This window comes from Centruroides vittatus, unplaced genomic scaffold (genome assembly GCF_030686945.1).
Source record: "Centruroides vittatus isolate TY-2023 unplaced genomic scaffold, ASM3068694v2 contig_2682, whole genome shotgun sequence".
NCBI classification, from domain to species: domain Eukaryota; kingdom Metazoa; phylum Arthropoda; class Arachnida; order Scorpiones; family Buthidae; genus Centruroides; species Centruroides vittatus.
In genome coordinates, this window is record NW_027121707.1 from 864,264 (window position 1) to 888,860 (window position 24,597).

Consider the following 24,597-nt stretch of genomic DNA (forward strand, 5'->3'; position numbering starts at 1 on the left):
TAAAGATGTGTGCATTGTAAATTTATCAGAGATACAATAAATGTAATATGTTTTCATCAGCAAAAAAGCAGTGTGTGTAAGAAATATCATTAATCCATAAATCTGTATACAATTTGAGACATGGTCCGTAATGAAACCTATTCTGTAATGTGGTCTCAACAGATGCTATAGAGTAGAACAGGGATGGGGAACATTTCTTGCTGAAAGTCCACATGCTAAACATTTAACATACAAAAAAAACTAGTTTCTTATATCTACATATGTAGTTTGTTCTTTCATTGCATTTACTCAAACCATGTCTAAATTCTTACTCTTCGGGAACAATACTCTCATCTACAAGTGAGATTTGTAACATTACAATAGAAAAATTACTGAATAGTGTATTACAAATAATCACAAAATACTTAACGAATGGTTTGAGGATGTGGAATTTGAATCTTTGGTCCATTTTCCACAAAAGCCAATTATTTATCAGTTAAAATGTTGAATGAAACAAAGAAAATTGCGACGGAAACTTATGTTGAGCCATTTAATTGTAGCACGAGTTTGTCTTGTGCTTGTTATTAGAAACATTTTGTTCTTGTGAATCAGGAAGAAGGTTAAAATAATGCAACTTACTACATAAAATTCTTGTAAATCAAATGCGCTTAGGTCAAGTCACACTGTATAGTACTCAACAAAAATAAGCTACAATTATAAAAATGAGTGCAACAGAAAACTACAGAAACAGGTGGAATCTTGAACATTGCTTTCCCTTTCACATTTGGATTCGTCCTTGGTAGATAGGTGCATCTTTCACAGTCAAACTACAGTGGTACTTCGTACTTTGAATGCTAAATTTGAGAAAAATTCAGCTTGGAGTTTGAACTATGTATGCAATAAAAAATGCACCCGAAGAGTAAATACAAAAAATCTGTCGTGTGCTCAAGTCATCTTTGGCTTTTGCTTTTGTGTTACGCTCATATGTTTTTAGTGCTTTTTCCCCCCCTCTATTTTTGGTCTGTTTGGTTATATACAGATATACCTCGGGTTACGTCATTTCGAGTTAAGTCATTCTCGATTATATGTCATTTGTCAAAAAAATAAACTTGATTTTTATTTTCCCGTATAAGTCATTTTATTCGATTCTATGTCTGTCCGCCACAAATATTGAAGTCGTAATATCACCAGAAAAGCGTTAAAAGCACATAAAATCATATTAAAATATGTACATTTACAGTAAATGTTAATATAATCATCATAAATCCTAGTGAACGAAATATGAATATCCGGGAAATATAAACGAACAAACGAGCGAAATACGAATACAATACAGAGTCACATCCATACAAAATCATCTTATTTTATAATGTCTTAGAGCAAACCACATTCACAAATAAAGAGTCCGCAATGTACTGTAAACATCGCCAAATTGTAAACGTCATTTACAAGTATGTACCGTTACATACATGTATTTGTAAATTTAGATTGTTTTTAATACAGTAGACAAAAAAAGTAAACATTTATTTCTTTGTAAGCTTAAAATAGATTCTTATTAACCATATATTATTAAAAATGCATTTATAAATAAAATACAGAACTGGGAATGGTTATTTGTGGTTTAGCCTAGTGACAAGTAAATCACCTCTCCTGGAACCAATTACCGACGTAAGGTGAGGTATACCTGTATATATATATATATATATATATATTATTGTGTGTTATTTGTTGATTTTAACAATTTCTTCCTACAATTTTTCTTTATTGACAGTTTTTGGGTGCACCTACATTTTGTGTCCATTAGTTCAAAATTTCCTGAACGGAACGTTTTAGAAGCATCTTCCTCATAGACATGAATTTTTTTACTCTTTGTATATCATTATATCCTTTCCGGAACTCATAAAGCATAATATGCCTGATATGCTTTTTATCTGAAGACATTTCAACTTGAGTTTTTATTTCACATTTTGTTTGAATAAAGATTAGAATAAGCTTATTAACAAAGAATACAAATATTGTGTTAAATTTTACAACTCTTACAATTAAAATCACTCATCTTTGTTAAAAATATGCAAAAACTTTCTCTGTTCAATCCAATATAACCTTTACTTATTAACCATGGCATCCGAGAAGTGTGTAGAAGCAATGAAGTCTAAGAGGAAGGTTGTAATTGTAATGATTGGAATGAAAAAAGAATTTATTGCGAAGTGTGAAAGCGGTACACTTGTTGCAGATCTGGTGGCAATGCTTCAGATGTCCAAGTCTATGGTGTGTGACCAGTAAAATGCAAGTTTCATTTTATTATGCAGTATTTATGTATTTTATTTATTGTTTTAATTTATTATTAGTGTATTTAATTGTTAATTTTACCTTAAATTATGTGTGTTTGATGTTTCAAGTTTATCAAAATGGGTAATGTGAATGATGTGGGAATGAATTAATTGACTTTCCATTATTTCTAATCGGAAAAATTGCTTCGGAATTTGAACCCCTTCCCAGAATGAATTTATCCAAAGTTATACGAGGCACCATTGTACGTGTACTAACATTCCCAAACATTCTCTATGGGATTTAAATCTGGTGAGAGGGCAGTCTATTTCATTACTTCTATCCTTTTGTTCTAGAACCACTCCACTATCTGAACCGTACAACCAGAGCATTGTCATGCTGATGCAGCACTTATAATTTGATGAGTTGAGTGTTCATCAAGAACCAGCATAAAAACCTTAGGATTTTTAAATAATTCCTTATAGACTTCTCACTTCTGTTTAAACGACGACCAATTTGAAAGATTTGTGACTTCAATACATCAATTAGCATTGTTTTATTTCACTATGACTATGTCCTCAATGGATAATGGTTATGAACTGAAATTTTTCTTCATTGAACAATGGTAAATGATGCTACTTGTGCAAAAACAAACTTCTGCTCTTTTACAAATCACTGTTTTGACATCACCTGAACCTAAAAAAGCAAAACAATTCCATATGGGGGTGTCTATTTCATTTATATCTCGGGATAGGGTAAGGATTAAGAAACGAAATTTGGCATGGTAACTTGTGTGTAAGGGGCACTGATGCTATTAAATTTTGGTGGTTAAAGGTCATGGGGGTGGGGAGATGGAGAAGTGTCACGTATTATATTTCGAGAGGGGTTGGACTTAATGAAGATTTTACTCGTCATTAGCATTTAGTTTTTTTTTTATAAAACTCATTCCTACCTTCAAAATTAAGCCTTTTGTCACTTTATTATAAGTCATTTTGATTCTGTTTGGTACACAAATCAAAACATTAATTAAGAATACAGAACAATTATGTTTACTATATATTTGTTATACCATTCTGAGTTCTGATCTTGCTGTGGTGAATGAGCTTGTCTACTTTTACAACCTGGCAAGCTAGGTAAGCAGAAGAATTATTGCTAGCATGGTTGATCGCTCCTGCTAGACAGGTTGGTGGAGAGGAGCCAAACAAAAAATAGGCATCCCTGGTTCTCCAGATGGGTGTTGGACATGGATCTAACACTCTTATTGTATAAGAACTTGCCTAATTAAAAGAAAGTGTAAGAAAAATATGGCAGAGTCTGAGAATGATAAGGCATTATGCTACTTTGTTGTGGTGGGTGGGCTTGGTACTTTGTGCAGCAGTGTCTTGGAGGGGTCTTCTCATCTGAGTGCTTTGAATGGTTCCAACTAATGAGATAAGAGGGACATCTGCCAATACCAATGTGAGAGATGATGTGCCAAGAGCTAGAACATACAGTACATACAGTACAGTACATTCTGCACTCTTTCAATAGGAAGTGATAAGTAGAATTAGGATGGAAATATTTTAAAAAATATCTTAATATTTAAGAATATAAATGTAGGTAGGTTTCTTATACTACTTAAGTATCAGCAATTAGTTAGTGTGAAGTTAGAACTAAAATTTGTGATCTTTTAATTCAGCTAAATTTGGCACTAGAGGAAGGCCGTTAGGTGCCATCTTGTATTAAAATTAATAATTATATTTAATTAATTGTGGTAATTATTTACGGCAATTGTGGGTGTCTATTTGCTATGCATTGGGTTTCGGTTGATGTTTATACTTTTAATTCAGACTGCACTTCCTATAAAAGGTATGTGAAAAATCTAAGTGGTTCCAGAAAAACACATCAATGTATTATACATACGTTGCTCAAAGTTTTGTCCTCCAGGTTTACTTTTTAGAGTCTTTCAAAATACTCTCCACCATACTCAATGCATCTTGCCATATGCTGAAACCAGTCAGCAAACCAGGCCTTCTGCTTTTCTTCCAGGAGATCAGCACACTCTTGATCCCACACTGACAGAAGCATATTGTTGTTGGACCTTCCTTTGAGATATTTGTTGACTTCTGGAAGCCAAAGTCACAGGAAGCAAGATTGGGATGTATGGAGGGTGATCCAAAACAGTTAGTCCAGACTTGACCAAATAGGCAACTGTATCTTTTGGCCTATGCGCTGGAGTGTTATCATGATCATGGTTGTAGGAGCCATGTGTTGAGCCGGAATCTTAGTCGGATGTTCCTTGGTCATTGAATGGCTTTTGGCAAACGTGTTTGGGCGTACCAGGAACTTGTGACTGTATGGTGTTTTTCTAGTATGAATCACTCCAAAATGCTACATTCTTTGGAAAATGCAGTAATCATTCATTTCTTTGTCGAATGTGATTTTCAGACCTCTACTGGAGTTGCTTCGTCTTCAGAGCCACACTTTGCTCCGAGATTTTGTTGGCACGTCTTAATAATAAAGCCAGGTCTCATCACTGGTTATAATCCAAATGCTCCCCCAAAACAGCAGACATTTCTGAAATGCACTAATCTTTACTGAGATTGTGAGGTTAGCCAATTTGGTGAAAAGATGTCACGACAATCGAGCGGTCAGCACTGCCGTGTGGGAGTGGAAAAATTTCACAGAGACAGGTTTTCAATCTTAAAACCGTTTAATAAAATAAAAATTTCTTACAACTATTCTTATAACAAGGCATAATGCCTATCCAAAAATGGGAAACCAGTCTGTACAAAAAGTTCCAATGTTCCGACGATCGTTTCTCTTCCGGCAAAGGTAATATGGACAGCACAACTTGAAGAGATGACTTCCAGCAACTGGGTGTACAGAACGTGGGCGAAACTTGACGGGACGGGAGAACGAAGCCAATTCCTGGACGTCGAACCAGCTTTCCTTGTTGAATGACAGCAGCAAAAATCCAGGAGAGGAGCACTACGAATCAAGAACGTCACCTCCTCTTTTTCTTAGGGTTTTTATATCTTTCCTTGAGTCCCAGATTGAACATTCCGATAGGTCAATGCTGACTTGCCTCCACTCTCTAATAGGTCCCCCCTTCGCTACGAATTGTAGCGAAATTGGAACCCAGGTCGTTGGATGAGTCAACATCGACTGACAATTCGATTCCTACCGAAGATGTTCGATCTAAGTACTCAAATTCTTCTATTGTTTCAACCTGAGAAGTCTGACTTTCTTGGAAATCTCTACAGACATGCCCTTTTATGGACATAAAACATTCATTTTTCATTTTCCCCTTTTTTCTTGTTGATGGTTTTTCTCAACATAAATTTATAATAATAATAATAATTATTATTGGCTTCTATTCCAAAACAATGAGAAAAAAAAATTTCTTTTTCCCTTTTTGCACAAATTCTAGACCTATTTCCGAAGCTTCACAAGATTATGTAAAAAGTTGTAATGGATCTGATATTTGGTTTTTGTTCACACTACCATTTTCTTGTACTTTCACACTGCTTGCTGGAAAAGTACTAGAAACAGGAACTTGAATTGGACTTTCACCAATCAAAAGTATGTAAAAAATGGGTAAAGACTTGTTTTGGTTGACCATAGATGTGTAGGACAAAACTTTGAGTGAGAAGCATCAAGGCTTCCAAACAGACCTTGTTTCTTCTGTTTTTGGTACTAGTGGGTCCAGGCTGTGAGTCTAGGTCTTCCTCAGCTAAGGATGTAACCTGTTCCTTAGAGTATGTTGGAGTACAGTCACATTCTGCAAAGCAGGAGATAGAAGAGGGCAGTGGGTGCAGAATCTTCAGTTACTCCTGCCATCTCTTCTGTTTCCATCATTTTTGAGAGTGGCAAAAATGTAGGTAGTTCGAAACATTGTGTCCCAATTGATCCCAAAAGTTCCTAAGGGAACAGAAGACATTGTTGATGCAAAACTAAGGGTAATCCTTATTCCTGGTGGCTACCTAACATCCATATCTCTTATGATTTATCAGATCAGATTTAGGATTTTCTCCTGAAGGAGATTGCCCAGATTCACAGATTTGTCAAACAGCTTAGTTTGTTTTATGTAACTTTCTGTGAAAGGTGGTTGAGAAGTGTTAGATGTCTTAGAGAACATGTTGAAGCCATTGCTTGCAGACAAAGAAGTCCCTTTGACTTGTCGGGGTTAACTCTGCCCAAAGTCTGTGAAGATTTTGATGGGTGATTCCAGGCCAAAAAAACAAGGATCTTTCTTGGCTTCTTAAGAGGCTTCTGATTCTGGATCTGATAACAAGAGAATGGGGATTGCTTGATCATTCAAGACACTAGGACACTGTAATCACCTGGTTGTGGGAATTCACAAGTGTTTTGGTGAGGGCGCTTTGGGATCTGAGATTTCTCTTAGGTCTGTTCTGGGACTTGAATCAGAATGATTGCCAAGTAACATTTTCATTAGCAGATTCAAGTGAAAAGTATTAGCATTCATGTGAAAAGTCCACATGGCCCCGAATCTGCTGGCGTCAGGATCTAGCTGCAGACTTGTAGAAAGTTGCTGCTGATTCACAGGAGCTCTATCGTCTGTGGTACTCCCATGCTCCATGAAGGATAAATTATTGTGTTAAAATTTATTCAAATCAATCTCCAACATTGCAGGGCAGCTTCTGCAGTTTTAACGGGTAGTAAAGGAGGACATTGACATAGCTCCAATACAGATGCCCTGGGTTTTCAGGGGTCAGCTTAGAGGCTAAGTTAGGTAGTAATGCTCTTTATTACCACTCATTCAATAATGATCCACAAACTTGCATTTTTCTTGGGAAATACTTTAATCCATTTATTAACTCAGATCTCTGAACAAGAGATCTACTTGTTGAACAATGCATGTAATGGTTGATATAAATAGTACTAAGATTTGTCTTCTCTGCCTATCTTCCTTATGATTCTACTGAAACTCGCTATCTAAAGAGGTCAAGGAGGTCTAGGCTTAACTACTATCAATAACAATGTTTTGGTATACAATAGCAATGGAGGTTTCTAGTGGGAGAGGGAGAGGCTTCTGTGACATATTCAAACATCAAACTATATGTTATAGCTTTTTATGCGTGGTATAATTTTGAATATTCCACATTAGTTTCCTGTTGCTATTGGATACCAAAGCTTTCTAATTGTTAGTAGTTAAGACTAGACCCAAGATACATGGTAGAGTTTTCTACTACTCAAGACCCCTCTCTCTCCTAATTGGTTGTGATGCCAATGCACACAATAGTATTTGGGGATGTAAGGAAAATAATCCCAGAGGATGGAATAGAATCTTAGATTCGAGCATCCTCAACAGTATGAAGAATATAACAACAAAAAATGAGCAGCTAATTTCATTCATTTGCATCCCGAGATAAAGCAAGCCAGCAAGGGTAAAGCAACCTCCAGTCACAGAACATTTGAAGCAGCCAATTCTTTAAGGATTATCTGGTTCTTCACTATATAGTTGTCAAGCAATTATAGGCAAATTGTTTGCTCATGATATTCATACTGCAGCCATTTCCAATTTTCCAAATACAATAGTAGATGATCCATCAATTAAACAGATACAATAGATGTTTGTCCCATAAAATAATTTTTGGGGAAGGTTTGGTCCTGAAAATAGTCTACACTCCTGGTGTGCTGATTTCCCTTATCAGGAGTTCCCTGAGAGCATCTGTAGTGCAAAGCTGCTCTCAAGGTGCTGGTGTTGTCTCATTATGGATGTTTTCCTTAGAGACCTTTAACAGTTTTGCATTGTGTATGAGTATGTAGACCAGTCTGCTTTGAAGAGGCCTGGCTTATGTGCAGAACTGGTTTAGACATAACAGCTTTATCGGGACATGCTTAAGCTGTTAACAATGTTCATTTTGTTCACAGGTGAGTTCAGGTGTTCCCTTAAAATTCTGAACCCCTTATTTCTGGTAAAATGGTACAGTATCTTCCTCTTTGGTCAAGTACCTTGGGGTATTGCTAGCTTGCTGAGGATTTTAAATCTTGAGTTGGTGCAGGTAAGACCACAAATATTAGAGTTTCTCTAATGGGATCTTGGAATCCTGGCTGTTTTTTACCTTGGGAAATTCTTCTCATCCCGGGAAATCCCACAAATTTCTTAAAAGTTCACTTTTTTCTTATTTTGTGTTAAGGTTGAGGAAATTTTGCAAATAGAAGTTTGATCAGTTTACTTTCAATCCTGGGAAACAGATCGCTTGTCTCGGGATTTCGAGAAAAACAAAGAAATGAGAAACTCTAACGAATATATTGTTTGGTTATGCAGAGAGAGGAGGGAGGGTTCTATATCGGCTCAAGTGTACTTGTTTGACTCATTTTTAGACCAACTGCCGTTGGACATTTGACTTTATTGAGGCAAATGACGGACGTCTTTTTGGTGATCTCCAACAGAATGTTACCTTAGTTTATTTTTGACAGGTATTATCTGGTCTCATTTCCCACACATTGGCCTTTCATTCACAGGATATAATCTGGTTTACAAATGGATCCAAAACAAAGGTGCTAGAATTTGTGGGGAATGGTTAAGCAGGAGCTTTTTTGCTCCACTGGGTGACATCCCTCAGCTTCCTTTTGGAGGTCTACTGTCTAATCTCTGTATCTACTTCTGAAATATGGGAACCCTTGTTATATTGTGCATGTTGGGAGACAAAACAAATGAATGATTAATCAAATGGTGTGATGTAACTGATTTATCTATCCACATCGACTTGCTGTTTGTGGGTTGTATTTCATACAATGGTAGTTAAAAGTCACTAAGTGGAATAAAGTAATATTTCTCTGCTGGTGGAAATTCAATGGCAATTGATTGTTTAAAAAATTATTTGCTAAAGTGCTTTTATTTTTGTCTTCAAATAAAAAATGCAATATATCCAAACGAGCAATAAACGGGGGTAGTAATTTCTCACAAGGTGTACAATGGACCTTTTGGGTCAAGATGTTTGGCCTGCTGGCCCTTACCTGTACAATAATGGAGTCCTAACCTTGAGAATTGCCCTCACTAGAACTGTCAATGGGGAGGGGAGTTGAGGATTTTTCCTAGGCCTGGAGAAACTCTATGGTATCTGTATTGTTTGGACCTGTAATAGTTCCTACCCTTATAAATTAATGTTATTTTTATTACTAAAAATATTTTCTTTATTAATAAAAAGCAGTCTTAAATATTTTATATACATTTATATTCTGCAAGCCCCACACAAGCTGTGGCCCTGCTTCCACCGAACTGAATACTTGTTATATTCTAAAGCTTAAAAGTAAAGTAAAATTTATCATTATTCACAAAATTACTTCAAGTTAAATTGTGTGTGCTACCATCTGTTGAGAGACATCATTAATTATTATAAACAGACAAATATGGCATGATTTTGAGGATGGAGAGAAGTATTTAAAACTATTGTAAATGTCAATAACAAACTTTTAAGTCCAACTCCACTTGAGATATGGCATATTATCACATGGTCATGTCATATCGTCGTACTCCTCTATCTAGAGTTCCATATTATATATATGTGTGGTGCACATCCTCCCACGCTGATATGACTTGGTCGAGTCCAATGTCATGCGCAGGTGGGAAAAAAGACGAACCGTTAAGAGTTGGAGAAAAAGAAGCAACAACGTAGCACAAACGACATGTCCGCTTCAAGACGACTGTTTAGTGTTCTTCACTTTGTAATGTTTTCTGTATCATATAACATATAATGATGTATATTTTAATAAGAAACTCTTCGTATTCTTTCTTAAACTGCATTCTGCATATGCTTCTTAATGCCCAGCCTAGCCATCTATAGACACCACACATCTATATACAATGGGTGTAATTAATGTATCAGTTACTTTGAATTACCTTATAGTGAAGATGCGTATCTTTTGTAGCACAAGATCGACCGTTGTTTGTGTATTCGTGTTTTAACTGCAATTATACAAAGTCGATATTGTCAAAGGAATTACACCAGACATTCATACATTGCTTTAAATATTTAGTTGGATTAGATATTAGCCATTGCCGTAACTAAACAACTTTCCTAATATATATTTGGATATTAGGGAAGTTGTTAAGTTACAACGATGGTTAATTCGTGTTGCCGAATCAGTTACAACACTGTTCTCGAGAGTAGTCTTTATTTTAACAACACACAACTTCAATAATCCATTTTTATATGGCTTACCTCTTATTCCTAGTGTTTATATGCAACTTTAGAAGTTGCTTCGGTGATCTTTCTAACCTTGTTTTAAATATGACGACGATTGTGCAAAAGCAGCATGTAACTGCAGACTAGGATTCTGAGATTCTTCCTTCTAAAAATATTTTAAAATACACAAAAATGCTAAAAAAGATTCTTTGAATCTGTTTAATAATGCCAATATACATTAACGTTGCACAGACGTGCAAATCGATTTGTTTACTACAATAATTATACCTTTTCCAACAATTACATATTGCTATTCTTGTTATTCATTGAATACATCTAATAATCCAGATTTGTCAAAAATTAAGAATATTAAAAAGAAAAATTAGATGGTAAGAGCTTAATTTTAAAAGAAACAAATATCACACACACCTTCGTATTATCTTGAAATATTAGACATTTGACGGTAGCATCGAGTGGCACGTGGAATACTGGCATTGCACTCGTGCTTGCTTTATTCTGGGAAAAGATGCCTCGTCGGTCCGCAAAGTGTAATCGAGCAGTCGTTAAATTTATGCCGGGGTGCACCGTCTCGTCCCTTGCACGTTGTGCCATTTGCAAATAGTAGTCGAACGAGTATATGCAACGACGACACAAAACTCAATATATTTGTAACTGCCACAGTCTACGTTGCCTCGTGTATGGTTGTACGTGAATTTACATAGCAGTATGCCAAAATTTTTATGTCATGAAGGCGAAGGCAATAAACTTAAATTATTTGCATTTGCTGTTTAAGGTAAAAATAATACAAACATCCTAAACAATAGTATTTACATATTGTTTTTGTGTGCTATGTAATAAAATGAAATTGCAATTACTGTATCTTAGTGTGAATGAATGAGGTGCTTCTCATTTATCTTCACCGGGAGGAGTTTTTGTTTCCTTAATAACATGAAATCTCTCAGAAGTCAGCATTGTCATTTGCTGCTTTTATAACTTCCTTGTTCTTAACAATGGTCAACACCACCAACTTCAGATCTTAAAAATAGCTGCCGGACACCACATGTGTAATGTTTTCGTGCTTTGATAAGTTCCCTTTTACCTCAATTGTTGATACGACAACTTTCCTCCTACGCTTCATTGCTTCCACGTTTCGATTCCACTGTTAATACATAGGGGTTTTATATAAAACTAAACACCAAAAATAACGTGAATAAACACAGAAGAATAATGGAGAGATGTTTTCTTGGCAAATCACAGATTCCTCACCTTTGCTTCTTCTATTATACAATATCTCAAGTGTGTAATTTTATATAATTTCACTTTTACTAGAGATAATTGGATTGTTTGGAATCCAAATGATAAACGATCCCTCCATATTTAAACACGGACAACGAGATGACGATTAATATAAATCAATTGGGTATTATTTATAGAAGCAAAATGGCAGGCAATTTTATTCTAAACAAATGATACAAGACAAACTATTTACAACATGATCTTTTTAAAAACATTCCCGATTAGAAAGTATTGAAATAGCACAGTGCAGATACAAAATATCGTTAAACGTTAGTCGTGAAAAACTACGGCACATCACTATCTACAAATGACAAATTATTTACAAAATCATTACATATATTAAAATGATTTTCCCAAAATTTATATTACCAACAACTTAAAATTTCCATTAAAAATTCGTGCGCACCCAACGTTTTCGCCTCTCGGCCGCTATTTACAGACGATGCCCCGGGATCGGTTCCGCGGCGGAGCATAACTTATCGCAAACGTCAAATTATAAAAATGGAAGCGTGGTTTTGAAAATTCTTTTTTGGTAAGACGGAACTTAGATTTAACGCTTCGTAAATTATGCGTGCGTATTAAATTGGCACTCGACATCCAAATATTTTTTTGTATACAACGTGCATCGTCAGACACGCGATCCAAACTAACAATAACGCATTCAAGAATATTTTCAGTACAATGTGGGAGATCAAAAATCGGTCTACTACCGTTAAAAAGATTTCCTACTTATTAAATAATAGATTAATTTTGAGAATACGAAATGGAAACAATCCCGAGAATTTGCTGCTATAGGACGAATGCATTGCGCTGTCGACGTGAGAAGTATGTAATTGATAATAGACGAAATTTTACTTGTAATAAATGCGAGTTGGTCCCTAAATTCTATCATCTGAATTTGGAAATACTTATAAAATTTTCCCCGCGAATCTTAATTCTGTTATTGATATTTCAAACTATTACTTTTGACAATTTTGATCGACTAATAATTTTTAATACAAATGGACTTTGTTTAAAACACTTAAAATGTTGTATTTTCGAGACGTTTCGCGTCGTCGGATCGCAATATCTGAAATTCGAACGAAGAACCTTTGTTTGTTTTATTCAAATTTTATGTATTGTCATCTGATGGGTCAAATGTCCCTAAAAACATACAAAAGGACTTCTTACATTTATATTTTAATTAATTTTATAGCGTTTCGTGTCACTCCGTACTAAAATTCATAAATTTTAAAGAAAAAGCATGTTTATATTTTAGATTATTTCTTTTGAATTTATCACTGCCCCATTTTGATATTATGCAATAATTATTCGACAAAGCCGGTCGATTTGGATATCGATTAACTGCGACGGTATCCCGTAGCGACTGCTATTTTAACGTCCCAAACCGCTCGGTCGACATTTTATTTCGTTATTTTTTCGAGTGATTCAACTTATAAATTAATGCTAACGAAAACTTTTTTCCTCTCAATTACCAGTTGCAAAAACTAATTTTTTTGGCTTTTTTCCTTCTTGTTCTGTTATTATGTAGAGGTAATCAATCTGAAATTAATTGTGTGATATGGAGATCTTATATATCACATCCTCGAATGTACAAGGATGAAATTGATATATATATATATAAAATCATCGACGGGTTGATTGTGGTACTTTATACATTACTGATTTAGATGCATTTTGCCTTAAAAATATTATTATTATTTCTTCGTAAAACTTAGAGGTGTTTTTATACTGAAAATATTCTTTTTCCGATTAGAGATAAAGGATTAAAACCAATAATAAAATTAAAATGCAACTTTTAGAAATAAAAACTGAAATAAATATATATATATATATGTGTGTGTGTGTGTATATATTTTATATTAGCTATTTGAATTTAAATATATTGTAAATATTATTAATTTCTATATAAAAAATAAAATTTGAAAAATTAATAAAAATTTCATAAACAAAACAAGACCAATGGCTGACGGAGAGATTCTCGAAGAGTGCCTCCGCATCCGGTAACGCGGACTCGCCGGAAAAGAAACGACGGGTTCCACTAGATCCGACCGGGCGACTGATTCTCTTCGCAATTTTCGGAATTTTCTCCGCTCGAATTTTTGTTACTGCTCGAGTTCCGTTCCGTTCTCCGGAAGTCCAACGCGGCGGAGTTGACGCAGTAGCGCTTTCCGGTGGGTTTCGGCCCGTCTTCGAAAACGTGACCGAGGTGGGCGCCGCATCTTGCACAGGAAACTTCTGTCCTCGCCAAATCGGGTTTCAGAGCCAGAAGCAATAAATTAGGTCCAACTATAAATATAATAATAAAAATATGGAAAATTAGAGATACTATTTAAAGGAGAAAGTTTGCATTTGCTCAAATTATGTCAAAATGTATAAAGAACAAACACATTAAACAATGAAACTTCTCAGAGATCATCCTCTCTTCCGGACGATGGTCGACGACTACTTTCGGTCGAATTAACTTCGACCCGTCACCGGCAAAAGGACCCCTTTCTGACCGGCGAGATGGTGGGCGCATTCAAAACTACTTAAAAACATATTTTGTGCTTGCTGGTAACTTCGTATTAAGTTGAATAAGAAAATGAAAAAAAACCAAAACCTCCAGCAAAAATGTAAATACTTAATGATAAACATTTTGATAACTGTGGCTATAATTATTAGGCTAGATGTGTTCCAAAAGAAATGCAGGTGAATCGAATGTCGTAATAAAGGAAGAGTAATCATTGATTGGTTGTTGACGCTAATGTTACGAGTAGTATTTATTACCGGACTTCAAGTAGAGATCTCCATGCTAGAGGGAGGGTATTATCATTTTTGAAATTTCTGGCCCTATTTAGAATACAAGCCCTATATAATTTACATCTAGCTTTTCCAAGGTGTACGAGATGATTGCATTCTAGTTGTGTTTAGTACTCTGGTTTTCATTTGAAGTTCTACGGCCAGGCTGGCTAATGCATTAGCTGTGTGGGAATCCAGGGTTAAGTGAAGGTTGCCTCTCGCCCGTATTTGGCATCAGATCTGAAGGATCTGCCCACAGGGTCACCGGTTTGGATTTTATTAGAAATTTATTCGAGAACAGAAACTTTTTATAATCTTCCTGTTGATTTTCCCGACACCAGCCTAATTAGTAAGTTGTTACTTTTCTGAGAGGGAGGGATCACAGATCCGCGCTTAAACTTTGACAGACAACAGAAATCAAGAACAAGGCCAGGTTAAATCAAACAAAACAAACTTTAATAGAAATTAAATAAAATTCAAGGACACATCTTACATAAGAAGTTCTAAAGTCCCTATCTGGACACAAGAGGGAGAGACTACCTCAATCGAAGGTCTAGCTTGGAGTTGTTATGGTCGGAAATCGCTCCTTTTTATTCGTCGGTCTCCTCCAATGGAAATTATGGATTTATGTCTGCCGACGGAATGTATAGACGTTTAGATATCCAGATGCTCGTTAAGATTAGAGATAAGTTCTTGGGGGAGGAAGTTCGATTTTCCCCTTTGACACAAAAGCGACAAAAGTGCCATCCGTTAACGAAAATAATATTTAAAAGATATTTGGAAGGAGAATAATCTCACTAAATAAGAAAACAGCACATCTTAGCCTTTCCCCTCAAAAGAAAAAGGAAATGGTTTGGATTAAGATTAGGGTCATTTTCTAGATTAAGCGAAATGTAGAGTTTAATAAATTTTATAATTTCTGTTCATTTATTACACAGCTGTGAGAATCAGATGTAAAAAACGTTCTTCTTATGTGTGATTAAATTCACGTAAGAATTATATCAGGCTGTATGAATGCTAATTAATACGTATTAATTAGCATTCATACAGCCGATATAATCTGTCAATCATTTGGCTTAATCTAATAATCAGGTTTATGGATGTTTGTATTAGAATCATTGTATTTAGATAATTTTATTAACAACACTTCAAAAATATAATAATTTACAAATATTACCGAATTCTTACCGTGAGATAAATCCGTTTTAAAATTAACTTTAGTACGATCGATCACATCGGAAAACGCAGGCCATCCGCATCCCGAATGATATTTTTTTTCCGAAGAAAAAAGTTCTTCTCCGCAGACGATGCAATTATACAATCCACTTTCCGTTGTTTTATAGTATTTTCCACTGTAGGGTCTAAAATATATAAAAATTGCATTACAGAAAATATATTTTGAATATTTATTCACTCAAATTCACATTTACGTAAATGTGAATTTTTCATTAAAAAATAGTCATTTCTTGTAAGTCGACAAAAAATATATAATAAATCTTAAAAAAAATAATAAACAACGCTATGTACAATTGGAGAATTTGTACAAAGAGATTCTAAAATGAAAATTCCAGCTTAAATTAAGTTATTTAACATTTAACCCGGAGAAGGTTTGTCGAGCAAGCCAAAAACGTTTGTTTTATTATAATTTGTATGCTGGAAAAGTGTGAAAGTTTTTTAATCTTTTGTGTAAAAAAAATATTTCCTTTTTAGATGTTTAGCAATAAGTTACTAGCGAGGTCAAGGCCAAAGTTTTAAACATGAAAATGTGTATGTCGGACGTTCGGTGCCGCTTTCCCGTAGGCCTAGAAGTTCGACAATGGCGTTTGGAAAGTCGGTAGAATCGTGCTTGACATTTAATTGTCTCCTTATGTAGTATAAGATAAAGATATTATCATTAATGCAGTGTGCTAAGTTAACTCTGTTCCAGGAATACGAGTGATAAATAATTGTGTAATACCATAATTAAGCTGCTTTGTCTCAAAGTATGATAACATTAGTGTACGCAAGTCATTGTGGAGGTGGTGATCGGGGAGTAATTATTAAATATTTGGTGAAGGCGCTCTTTAATTTTCTCATTTAAAGATCTCAAAGTGGAATCAAAACAATAAAAGCAGTTATGATTTTTTATTAGCTTAACTAAATAAATGGTAGCTTTATCAATATCTTATTCTTATCCAAACAAAATTGCATGGGTGATGAAAGTCTTCCGATGAACAGTCTAATCTGAAACTCTAAGAAAATATTTTAAAATAGCTACTAAAAATTTACCCATAAGAGAATAGCGTTTGATACGGAAAGAGTTAGCATAAACTATATTTTGCCAAACAGAAGAATTTAAAAATAGCAATTATATTGAAGTATTAAAACTGTTATCTGACATCTCCACTAGATGCTGCGGTCCACACTCGCATAATGATTCTTTTACTGAAATAAATTATTACTTGTGTGTGAGAGACCAGTCTTGACGAATTCCAAAAGAAAATTCATTTTTCGTCTTTGAAAATACATTTTTTTAAATCTCAGAAAAAAAATCTTTTTCCACTTTTATTACCGGAGGATGAGTGCATTTCTCTCCCCGAAGTCGTTTCCTTTCCCAGGGAACTCAGAATGTGTCACTGGGAACTAAAACTACAAATTCACTGTTGGTGAAAAAAGACAATGTGACTTGGAAATATAAAAAGGAGAACACAAAGAACAGAAGGTCGTCAAGAGTCCACGAGAGTATCACTTAGTGCCCGGCCAAAACGGCTTATCGTCGTCGCCCGTTCCTCCAAGAATATCCGTGTTTCTCTTGGAACACTTTTGAAGCACATACAGATTATTATTTCCTCTAATAGACTTTAACTGCCATCCGAGGCAAGAGAGACATTCCCAAGCCTTCCCAACGACTCCACCTTGCCGTCTTGAAACCCGCACACAGAGCCTCAGGTATTTATAACGACACGTGATGTCATGTAAGCTCTCTCTCTCTCCAACTTAGATCTCGTGAAGAAGCTTTAAGGTTTAAATGTGAATTAATAACCTTTTTGTAGAACTAGCTTAATAAACGAAATTTGTTATTGTTAGAATTGTGTTTGGTGCACTTCCTCAATCTGTGCCATCCCTTGTATCAGATCCAAACGCCTACAACGCGATCGCTCGCATAGAGAAAATACAAAATTAGCGACCACTTAGATTTCAGGACTGACTGACACCACTGTGTCTACCTAGAAGACACAGTAGTGTCAGTCCTGACGAATTAGTCATTGTAGTCTTCGCTGACGCAATGTCAATTCTTCGGTCCCGCGGTGCCGAAGCATAGGGGACATTTCGTGCATTGTCACGCATTAACTTGTGAATTAACACAAGTAGAATTTTCCTTCTGTAAATCAAGGTGTTTGTGGGTCTATACTCGTATAATCTCGACATGAATGATAATACAACTGGAATAATCAATATACTATTCCTACAAATTAACTAAGCCAATAGTAAGATTTCTAAAAACAGTCATGTGGAAGTTATATTATCTAATGCAATATTTCTATTATTAAGTATGGTGGAATTAGTAATGACTTACTGATGTTTAAAAGCTGCAAGCTTGAGAGATATGACACCATATGTACACCAGTACTTACAGTAGAAATAGTGTTTATTGTACACATTCAAAACTAAAGATTTTGTCCACAAAACTCAAGTATCCATAAAAAAATTACTATGAGGGTCATTCAAATGAAACCTCACCAATGACTTTATTTAGTAGGTGCAGTACATTACATTAAAAGTAATTCCCCTGATGAGTAAGGCGTTTGTCTCACTGTGACACCAGATGTTCGATTCCTTGCTCATAGAACTCAGTGAGTCGATGTCTGCACCGTTCCTGAACTTCCACCTCGGCATCTGACTGAAACTTATGCCCTTTCAGGTACCCCTTAAGTCCCTCGAAAACATGGAAATCACAGGGAGACAAGTCAGAACTGTATGCAGGATTCTGGAATGTTTCCCACTCGAATTTCACAAGGGATTCCTGCACAATGCATGCAGTGTGAGGGTGTTGTCGTGAAGGACAATGACACCTTGTGAAAGCAGACCAGGCCGCTTGGACTTGATGGAAGCTTTCAGATATTTTAAAAGTTTCCACATACCGAGCAGCATTTATGGTGGATTCACAGGCAGTAAACTCCATCAGCTGTTGTTCATCATGCAATTGTTGATGCATCCATGCTTAAAAGTTGGAGTATCTGCCTGAGGTAGGTTCACATGACATTGCAGCATGAGCCTACTGTTTCCACCTACAATTCAACCACAGCTTCTTCAACTTCCAGTAAAACACGCAAAATGTATCAAATCACAGACGTTTTTGGAACTATTTCGACCCAAAGCCGGAATCGGGTTGATTCCGAGCTTTAAAATATGAGATTTTTCATAAAATAAAGAATAAAAGCTAATTTCAAACTTAACATTAAGTTAAATTACAAGTATGATATTCAAATAAAGTCAAGCATATGTTAAACTCCATGCCAGATATATAATATTAGATACAAACATTGTCAGACAGCAACAAACATATCTTGTAAACAAGAAAATAATTCATTATTTCAATATAACAACTTGCAAACCACATTTGATAAGCTTTTGATGATGTTTTGAAGAAGAAATTGAAGTTTATTGTCGTTGCAAAGACATCGTATTTACTGAAATATAATGTATTTTTAAAATGTATAATATATAATAATTGCTATAGTTTCCTCTAAGATATACATTGTTTTTAGAGGAGTTAATGAAAAATTTATCTTCCATATATTTATTGAAGTGACTCATATTCACAGAAATGAATAAATAAAAGCTCTAATATGTGTTATTTCAATGCAACATGAAGAAATAGTCTTTTTATATAAGTGTTTGAGTAGCTTATTGTCAAAAGTATAAACTTTAAAATGGACTCACTTCTTATTACTCTTAAAACATCTTATTACTTAGCTTAATCCAAAGCGATTCCAACTAAAAATGTAATAAATTTAAGATATATTCCATTGTATAGAAATTCTCGTCGCTGTGCTAGGTATTCAAATACTTTTCGGAAGCAATCCTTACGAGTTCATACGACAGTCAATAAGCCAATTTGAGTACCAAAAACTAGTATCTGTTCTGCTATCAGACGTTCTAATCACATTATGGTAATGCAGAGATCAAAGTATTCTGTGATCTGGCTTCTTGATTTTAATACTCTAATTGTTTACTTTGATCTCTGTAATTATCAACATGTCGATCAATTTGTTTTCATACACTTGTTACTAGTTGCTTACTGTGGCATACAAGACAAACTGGCAGCACTATATTACCTCATCGTCTTTGTTTACACGAATTATATTTGTTGCTTGTTTTTGAGAACTATTTTCAGAAACTCATTCAATTCTTGAAAGTTTTAGATTCATAAATGTATTCAATTCCACTCCTAGTTGATTCTAATAAAGTGTAGTACAATCAACTTGTGTTAATATGAATAACAAGGAAAACAGTAATTAGTTTGTTTTATAGAAAAATCTGCATTAACGATTTTCAGGGTCAAGATCATATAAATTAGAGGATTAGGGTGCGACTATGCAGAGGCGAGCGAGAATATGTGGCGAGAAGAGGCGAGACGCAATAAACGTCAAAACCTGTCAGATACGTGCGAGAACCAGAAATTCGCTCTCGCCAGCGTTATTTCTCGCTTCTCGCTTGTGCATGGTTTTCCTTTGTGAAAACTAAATCGCTTGCTCTAAATTTGCATCTGCATAGTTGCACCTTTAATGTTTAATGGGCGATCGATATCTCTACATTAGAGAGGTTGTGGCCAATGTTTTCAACGGAAAAACGCGAATGTCCGACGTTTACGTGTCTGCAATGAAAACGTCAGCCACAACCTACCTATTATAATATTTTGAATTACTTTATAAAATAAAGTTAAATAAAACAAAATAAAATTTATTAACAAAAACAAACGAGCAATTATTCATTGTGACATCGTCACAGTGCTCGACTGTAATTTTTCATCGTGACGATCTCAATTTTTTAGTAGTGTTTTGCCTCTGTTCTTCATACTTTTCCTGTTAACGATGAAGTTGTGCCAGTCATCTATCTAACACCGTTGAGGGGAAAATTTTTGAACTAAAATAATGCGACTTCTGGTTTGCACCAGAAGTCTGTATATAGTTAATCGGGATCTCCCACCCCTAAGCTTTCTATATCCGGTCTCGACTTTCATCTACCTAACTCCATTCTCTGGATTAAGGAAGGACAAAGAGAGTGAGAGACAGACAGACAACTGTGGTATTAATAGCTCTACAATTTTTTCAAACTGCTGCCTAATCAATGTTCTAAATGATTTTCAAATCGAACAAAATGACAGTTTATCTCAGATATTTAAGATTATTATTCATTTCTTTTTAAAACAGATATAACTTGATTTGAACAAATGATTTTGAGCAAATATTTACTAACAATTACAATTCAAGAATAATAAATTGCAATGAAAATACATTAATGCTTCTGCATTCACAGAAAGTAAGTGATTTTGTTGGTTATCTTCCAGTTTCATTGAATGTATTGTACGTTCACTGAATACACTACTTTGTAGCACTGCCAAAATCAGTAGACCTCAATGGCAAGATTTAATTTTTTACTTTTCATTACATAATTATTTTTTTTAAAGTAACATATACAATATAATCTTTATTATTGTATAGAAGATGCTATCTTCCATTTTAAGACTTGAGTCCTAAACCTTCTGTTTCAGGCAGTTCCAAAAAAAATTCGGCTAGCATTTGTTAGTCGGAAAAATATCAATATTTGGTATTCAGCAACAATAATATCCAAATAGTTATTTAGTACTTGGCTGAAACCGTCTATTCGGCCCATCCCTACTTGTGTCTGTACGTGCCCTCGTCGTACGACCTTTATTTCTCTGAAAAGGTTCAAACTTATTCTTCGAATACAGTTTGTCGTGCTCCGCGATGACCATTATACCTGAATGCAATTTTACTTATTTATCTAAGAATCTTAATTTTCCATTTTATCCAGATTAAGCTACATTCTTTGTACCCAAAAACCTTAAATGTCAAAATTAGACATACTAAAAACTAGGCAATATTACTAATACTTGTATATATAAGAATACACAATGAAAACACCAAAATCAAGCACACAAAAGGTACTTTAATGCCAAAACAAAAAACTTCTACTGTTTTAAATTGTCATCATCAGATTAGATTAGTTCTATAATAGAATGAAACATGATGGAAAATACATTTAAAAAAAGAAAACAGAATAAGTCATTGATTGGAAGATGCCATTCACGTAATGGCATTAGATGACATAGGAGAAGAATTAATAGTATTCATTAGATGAGGCAGAGGTACCTGCAGACTATAAAAAGGGGGCACAAGCTGTAAAAAATGGCATCGACTTACATTATGCAAGAAGATACCTATATATTGTATGGTATCCCTTGATTAACGCAGTTAATTAATCCCTCGATGCTACCACATCTATCAAAAAAAGTGGTACCTTGCTTGTACTCGACTGAACTATCACGACCCGCCGGAACAAATTTTCGGCTAATAACAAAAACATTTATATGTTGGCACACATCCCCTTTGTTTCTGGATTGCTGCCTTGGGGATTGAGAAAAAATCCCCAAGGGAACAATCCAGAAATAAAGGGGGATGTGAGCCAACATATGAACATCCGAGGTGATGTCAAAAATCATTTTAAACTGTTTAAAACAATTTATTTCATCATTAAAGTACCTTTTATGTGCCCGATTTTGGTATTTTTGTTGTGTGTTCTTAACACACATCCAGTTTATTAAGTAGTTAATAATAATTATTATTATATATAAATAAATTAGCTTTAGCACTCTAAAATAATACATTTTTCACAATTTACCTTTCGGTCCCCTTTTCTTGAGTAACTTGATACTGCAACGGCGTTAATTTCGATCGCAAGTCTTCTTTGCATAATTGCAAACCTTCGCATTCATTTTTTTCCCCATTTTGTTGTACTTTACCATTCTCCATGTCAAAATTAAGCAATTGTGGACTATTCTAATCAAGTTTCACCTTCTGAAAATTTGGATTATTATATTTAATTTAACAAAATCTAATGTAATTTGAAAGAAATTTTATATAAAATTGCATTAGTTTAAGCAATTAGTAAATATTTAGAATATTTTTAAAATATATATTGCATAAAAACATGTTGCAATCAATTAATTTAACACACATTAAAAGAATGAATTATAACTTTTTAAATATTCATAACGTATAAAAATATTGCCTTAACATTTCCAGACAAATAAGTTATGTACCGTACATTTAAAATTAAAAGGCTTTCAATTCACTATTATTGTCATTGACAATAATAATTTGAAATATTATATAACAGAAGTACTACTGTTTTGTAATCGAGATTGTTACATAATAATTCTTCAACATTCTTCAACAATTATACGCAATAAATTACTCGACAATCTCTCATACACGTATAATAATTACTCCAAATCATAAATTACAACAGACAATTCTTCGAGACGGCACTGACCAAAAACACGACTCGGACTACGTCTTCGTAATCCGAAACTCGACTTACGGGTGAAACGACAATAAAATGTTTTACAGGCTGAATTGCCACCTTTACTATAAATTTATAGAATAATTCCATAAAGGAACTATCATAGGGGGTAAGCAATTTAGACTTTTAAGCAAACGGTAATAACTTTCATAGTTCTGTCATTGCACGAGTTACCTATCACAAAGGAAACTCCGTCCAAACGAACACCAGAAATGCAAGAAACTTACCGGAGAGGGGACGGTAGTATCGGTCTTCCCGGACACCCCGACCGACCGAGGCCACTGCAACATTCGAACACCCCGCGGAGGAAAGAGGCGGTCAGACGCTCCCGGACTTCCGACGGGACTGCTCCAGAGGCGTGGAAATGGCTCGGAGCAGAAAATGTGAGCAACGCCAGACGATTTGCCCGGCACAGTTCCGAAGCCGGCGCACGAATTAAAGGGCAAAATTACCGCAAGCGCTTTTTACTTTACGGATTCTAAGCAGCCTCGGCAATAATAAACGTCAATAGAGAGCTCGACCTTCGCGTAAATTTCTACTCCACCTACATTCGTCGCCTTTTAAACCGCTCTTCGCCCGAAATCACCGGACACAGAAGTTACTGTCGGCATTATTATTAATAAATGCAACAATCTGGCCTTTATTCGTTGGAAGTGGCGCCTCTTATCGACTTCTAAATTTGGCAATGGAGGGGACGAGCGAGAGAGGAAATGGCCGAAGGTTTTAATAAGTAATTCGAGACTAACGTAAACATTCTTTCTTGACGTCCTACCGGAAAATTATGCTAATTAAATAATCTCTTATTTTCGAGGGAAGACGTCGGCGCATTAAACACGAGGGCGGAATCTTTCCCCCTTTAATTACGAGAATGGAATTTTGCCGCGTATCCGTATACTTACTTTTCGCGCGAAAATTCAGCATTTTTAGGGTTTACACGTCCGCATTGTTTTCTACCTTAAAGAAGCCCGATCAATCCCGAAGCGACGACGTTCTCCTACCGGATGCGGATGATGACGTGAATCCACCGGTTCGAGATTATTAAATAAATTTTTTTTAAAATAATTTTCTATCTATTTCAATGTCTTTCGAACTAATAAATTATTTATTTTCTCGGTGTTTGAAGTATTAATTAATTAATAGAGTCTTCGTTCTCGTTTATTCTGAAAAAAATATGTCGTGGCTCGCATCGGCCTTTTTTTTTTTTTTTTTTTTTTTTAACTCTTTCCGCCCTGTGGGCACTAAGAGGGCCTCTTTTAGTAGGCCCATTATGGGTTCGGCCAGGCCCACAATGAGGCGACCGGGTGGTGAGGGACGGGGCCCGACATATCCGAACGGACCACTCCCCGAAAAATTCCTGGGGATTATTCGACCCGTTCGGATTCGATCCCGGGTCCCCCAGAGCGGTAGGCTGCCACCTTTACCGCTCGGCCATCCGGCCTAACTCCTTCGGTTCGTATGGAGATTTCCGGCTTTATTCCTCCCGTCGAGCGACCTTTACTAGTTAGGAGATTGCTAACTCTATAATTTGACCGCCGATTAGGGTGATGGC

At 35.3% G+C, this 24,597-nt stretch overlaps 1 protein-coding gene across 2 annotated transcripts; it reads right to left on the bottom strand.

Annotated features, from left to right (window-relative positions):
• Positions 1-11,805: 11,805 nt before the first annotated feature.
• Positions 11,806-24,043, bottom strand: SelR (methionine sulfoxide reductase SelR). 2 transcript variants are annotated; one of them, XM_067266152.1, is made up of 4 exons: positions 23,948-24,043; positions 22,365-22,540; positions 15,648-15,820; positions 11,806-13,967 (listed from the first exon to the last, which is right to left on the bottom strand). In XM_067266152.1, exons 2-4 carry the CDS (start codon positions 22,493-22,495, stop codon positions 13,720-13,722), a joined length of 552 nt encoding a protein of 183 aa, XP_067122253.1. In that variant the 5' UTR covers positions 22,496-22,540; positions 23,948-24,043; the 3' UTR covers positions 11,806-13,719. The 2 variants fall into 2 exon arrangements, with proteins under 2 accessions (XP_067122253.1, XP_067122254.1); XM_067266153.1 differs by lacking the exon at positions 23,948-24,043 and adding an exon at positions 23,687-23,818.
• Positions 24,044-24,597: the final 554 nt, after the last annotated feature.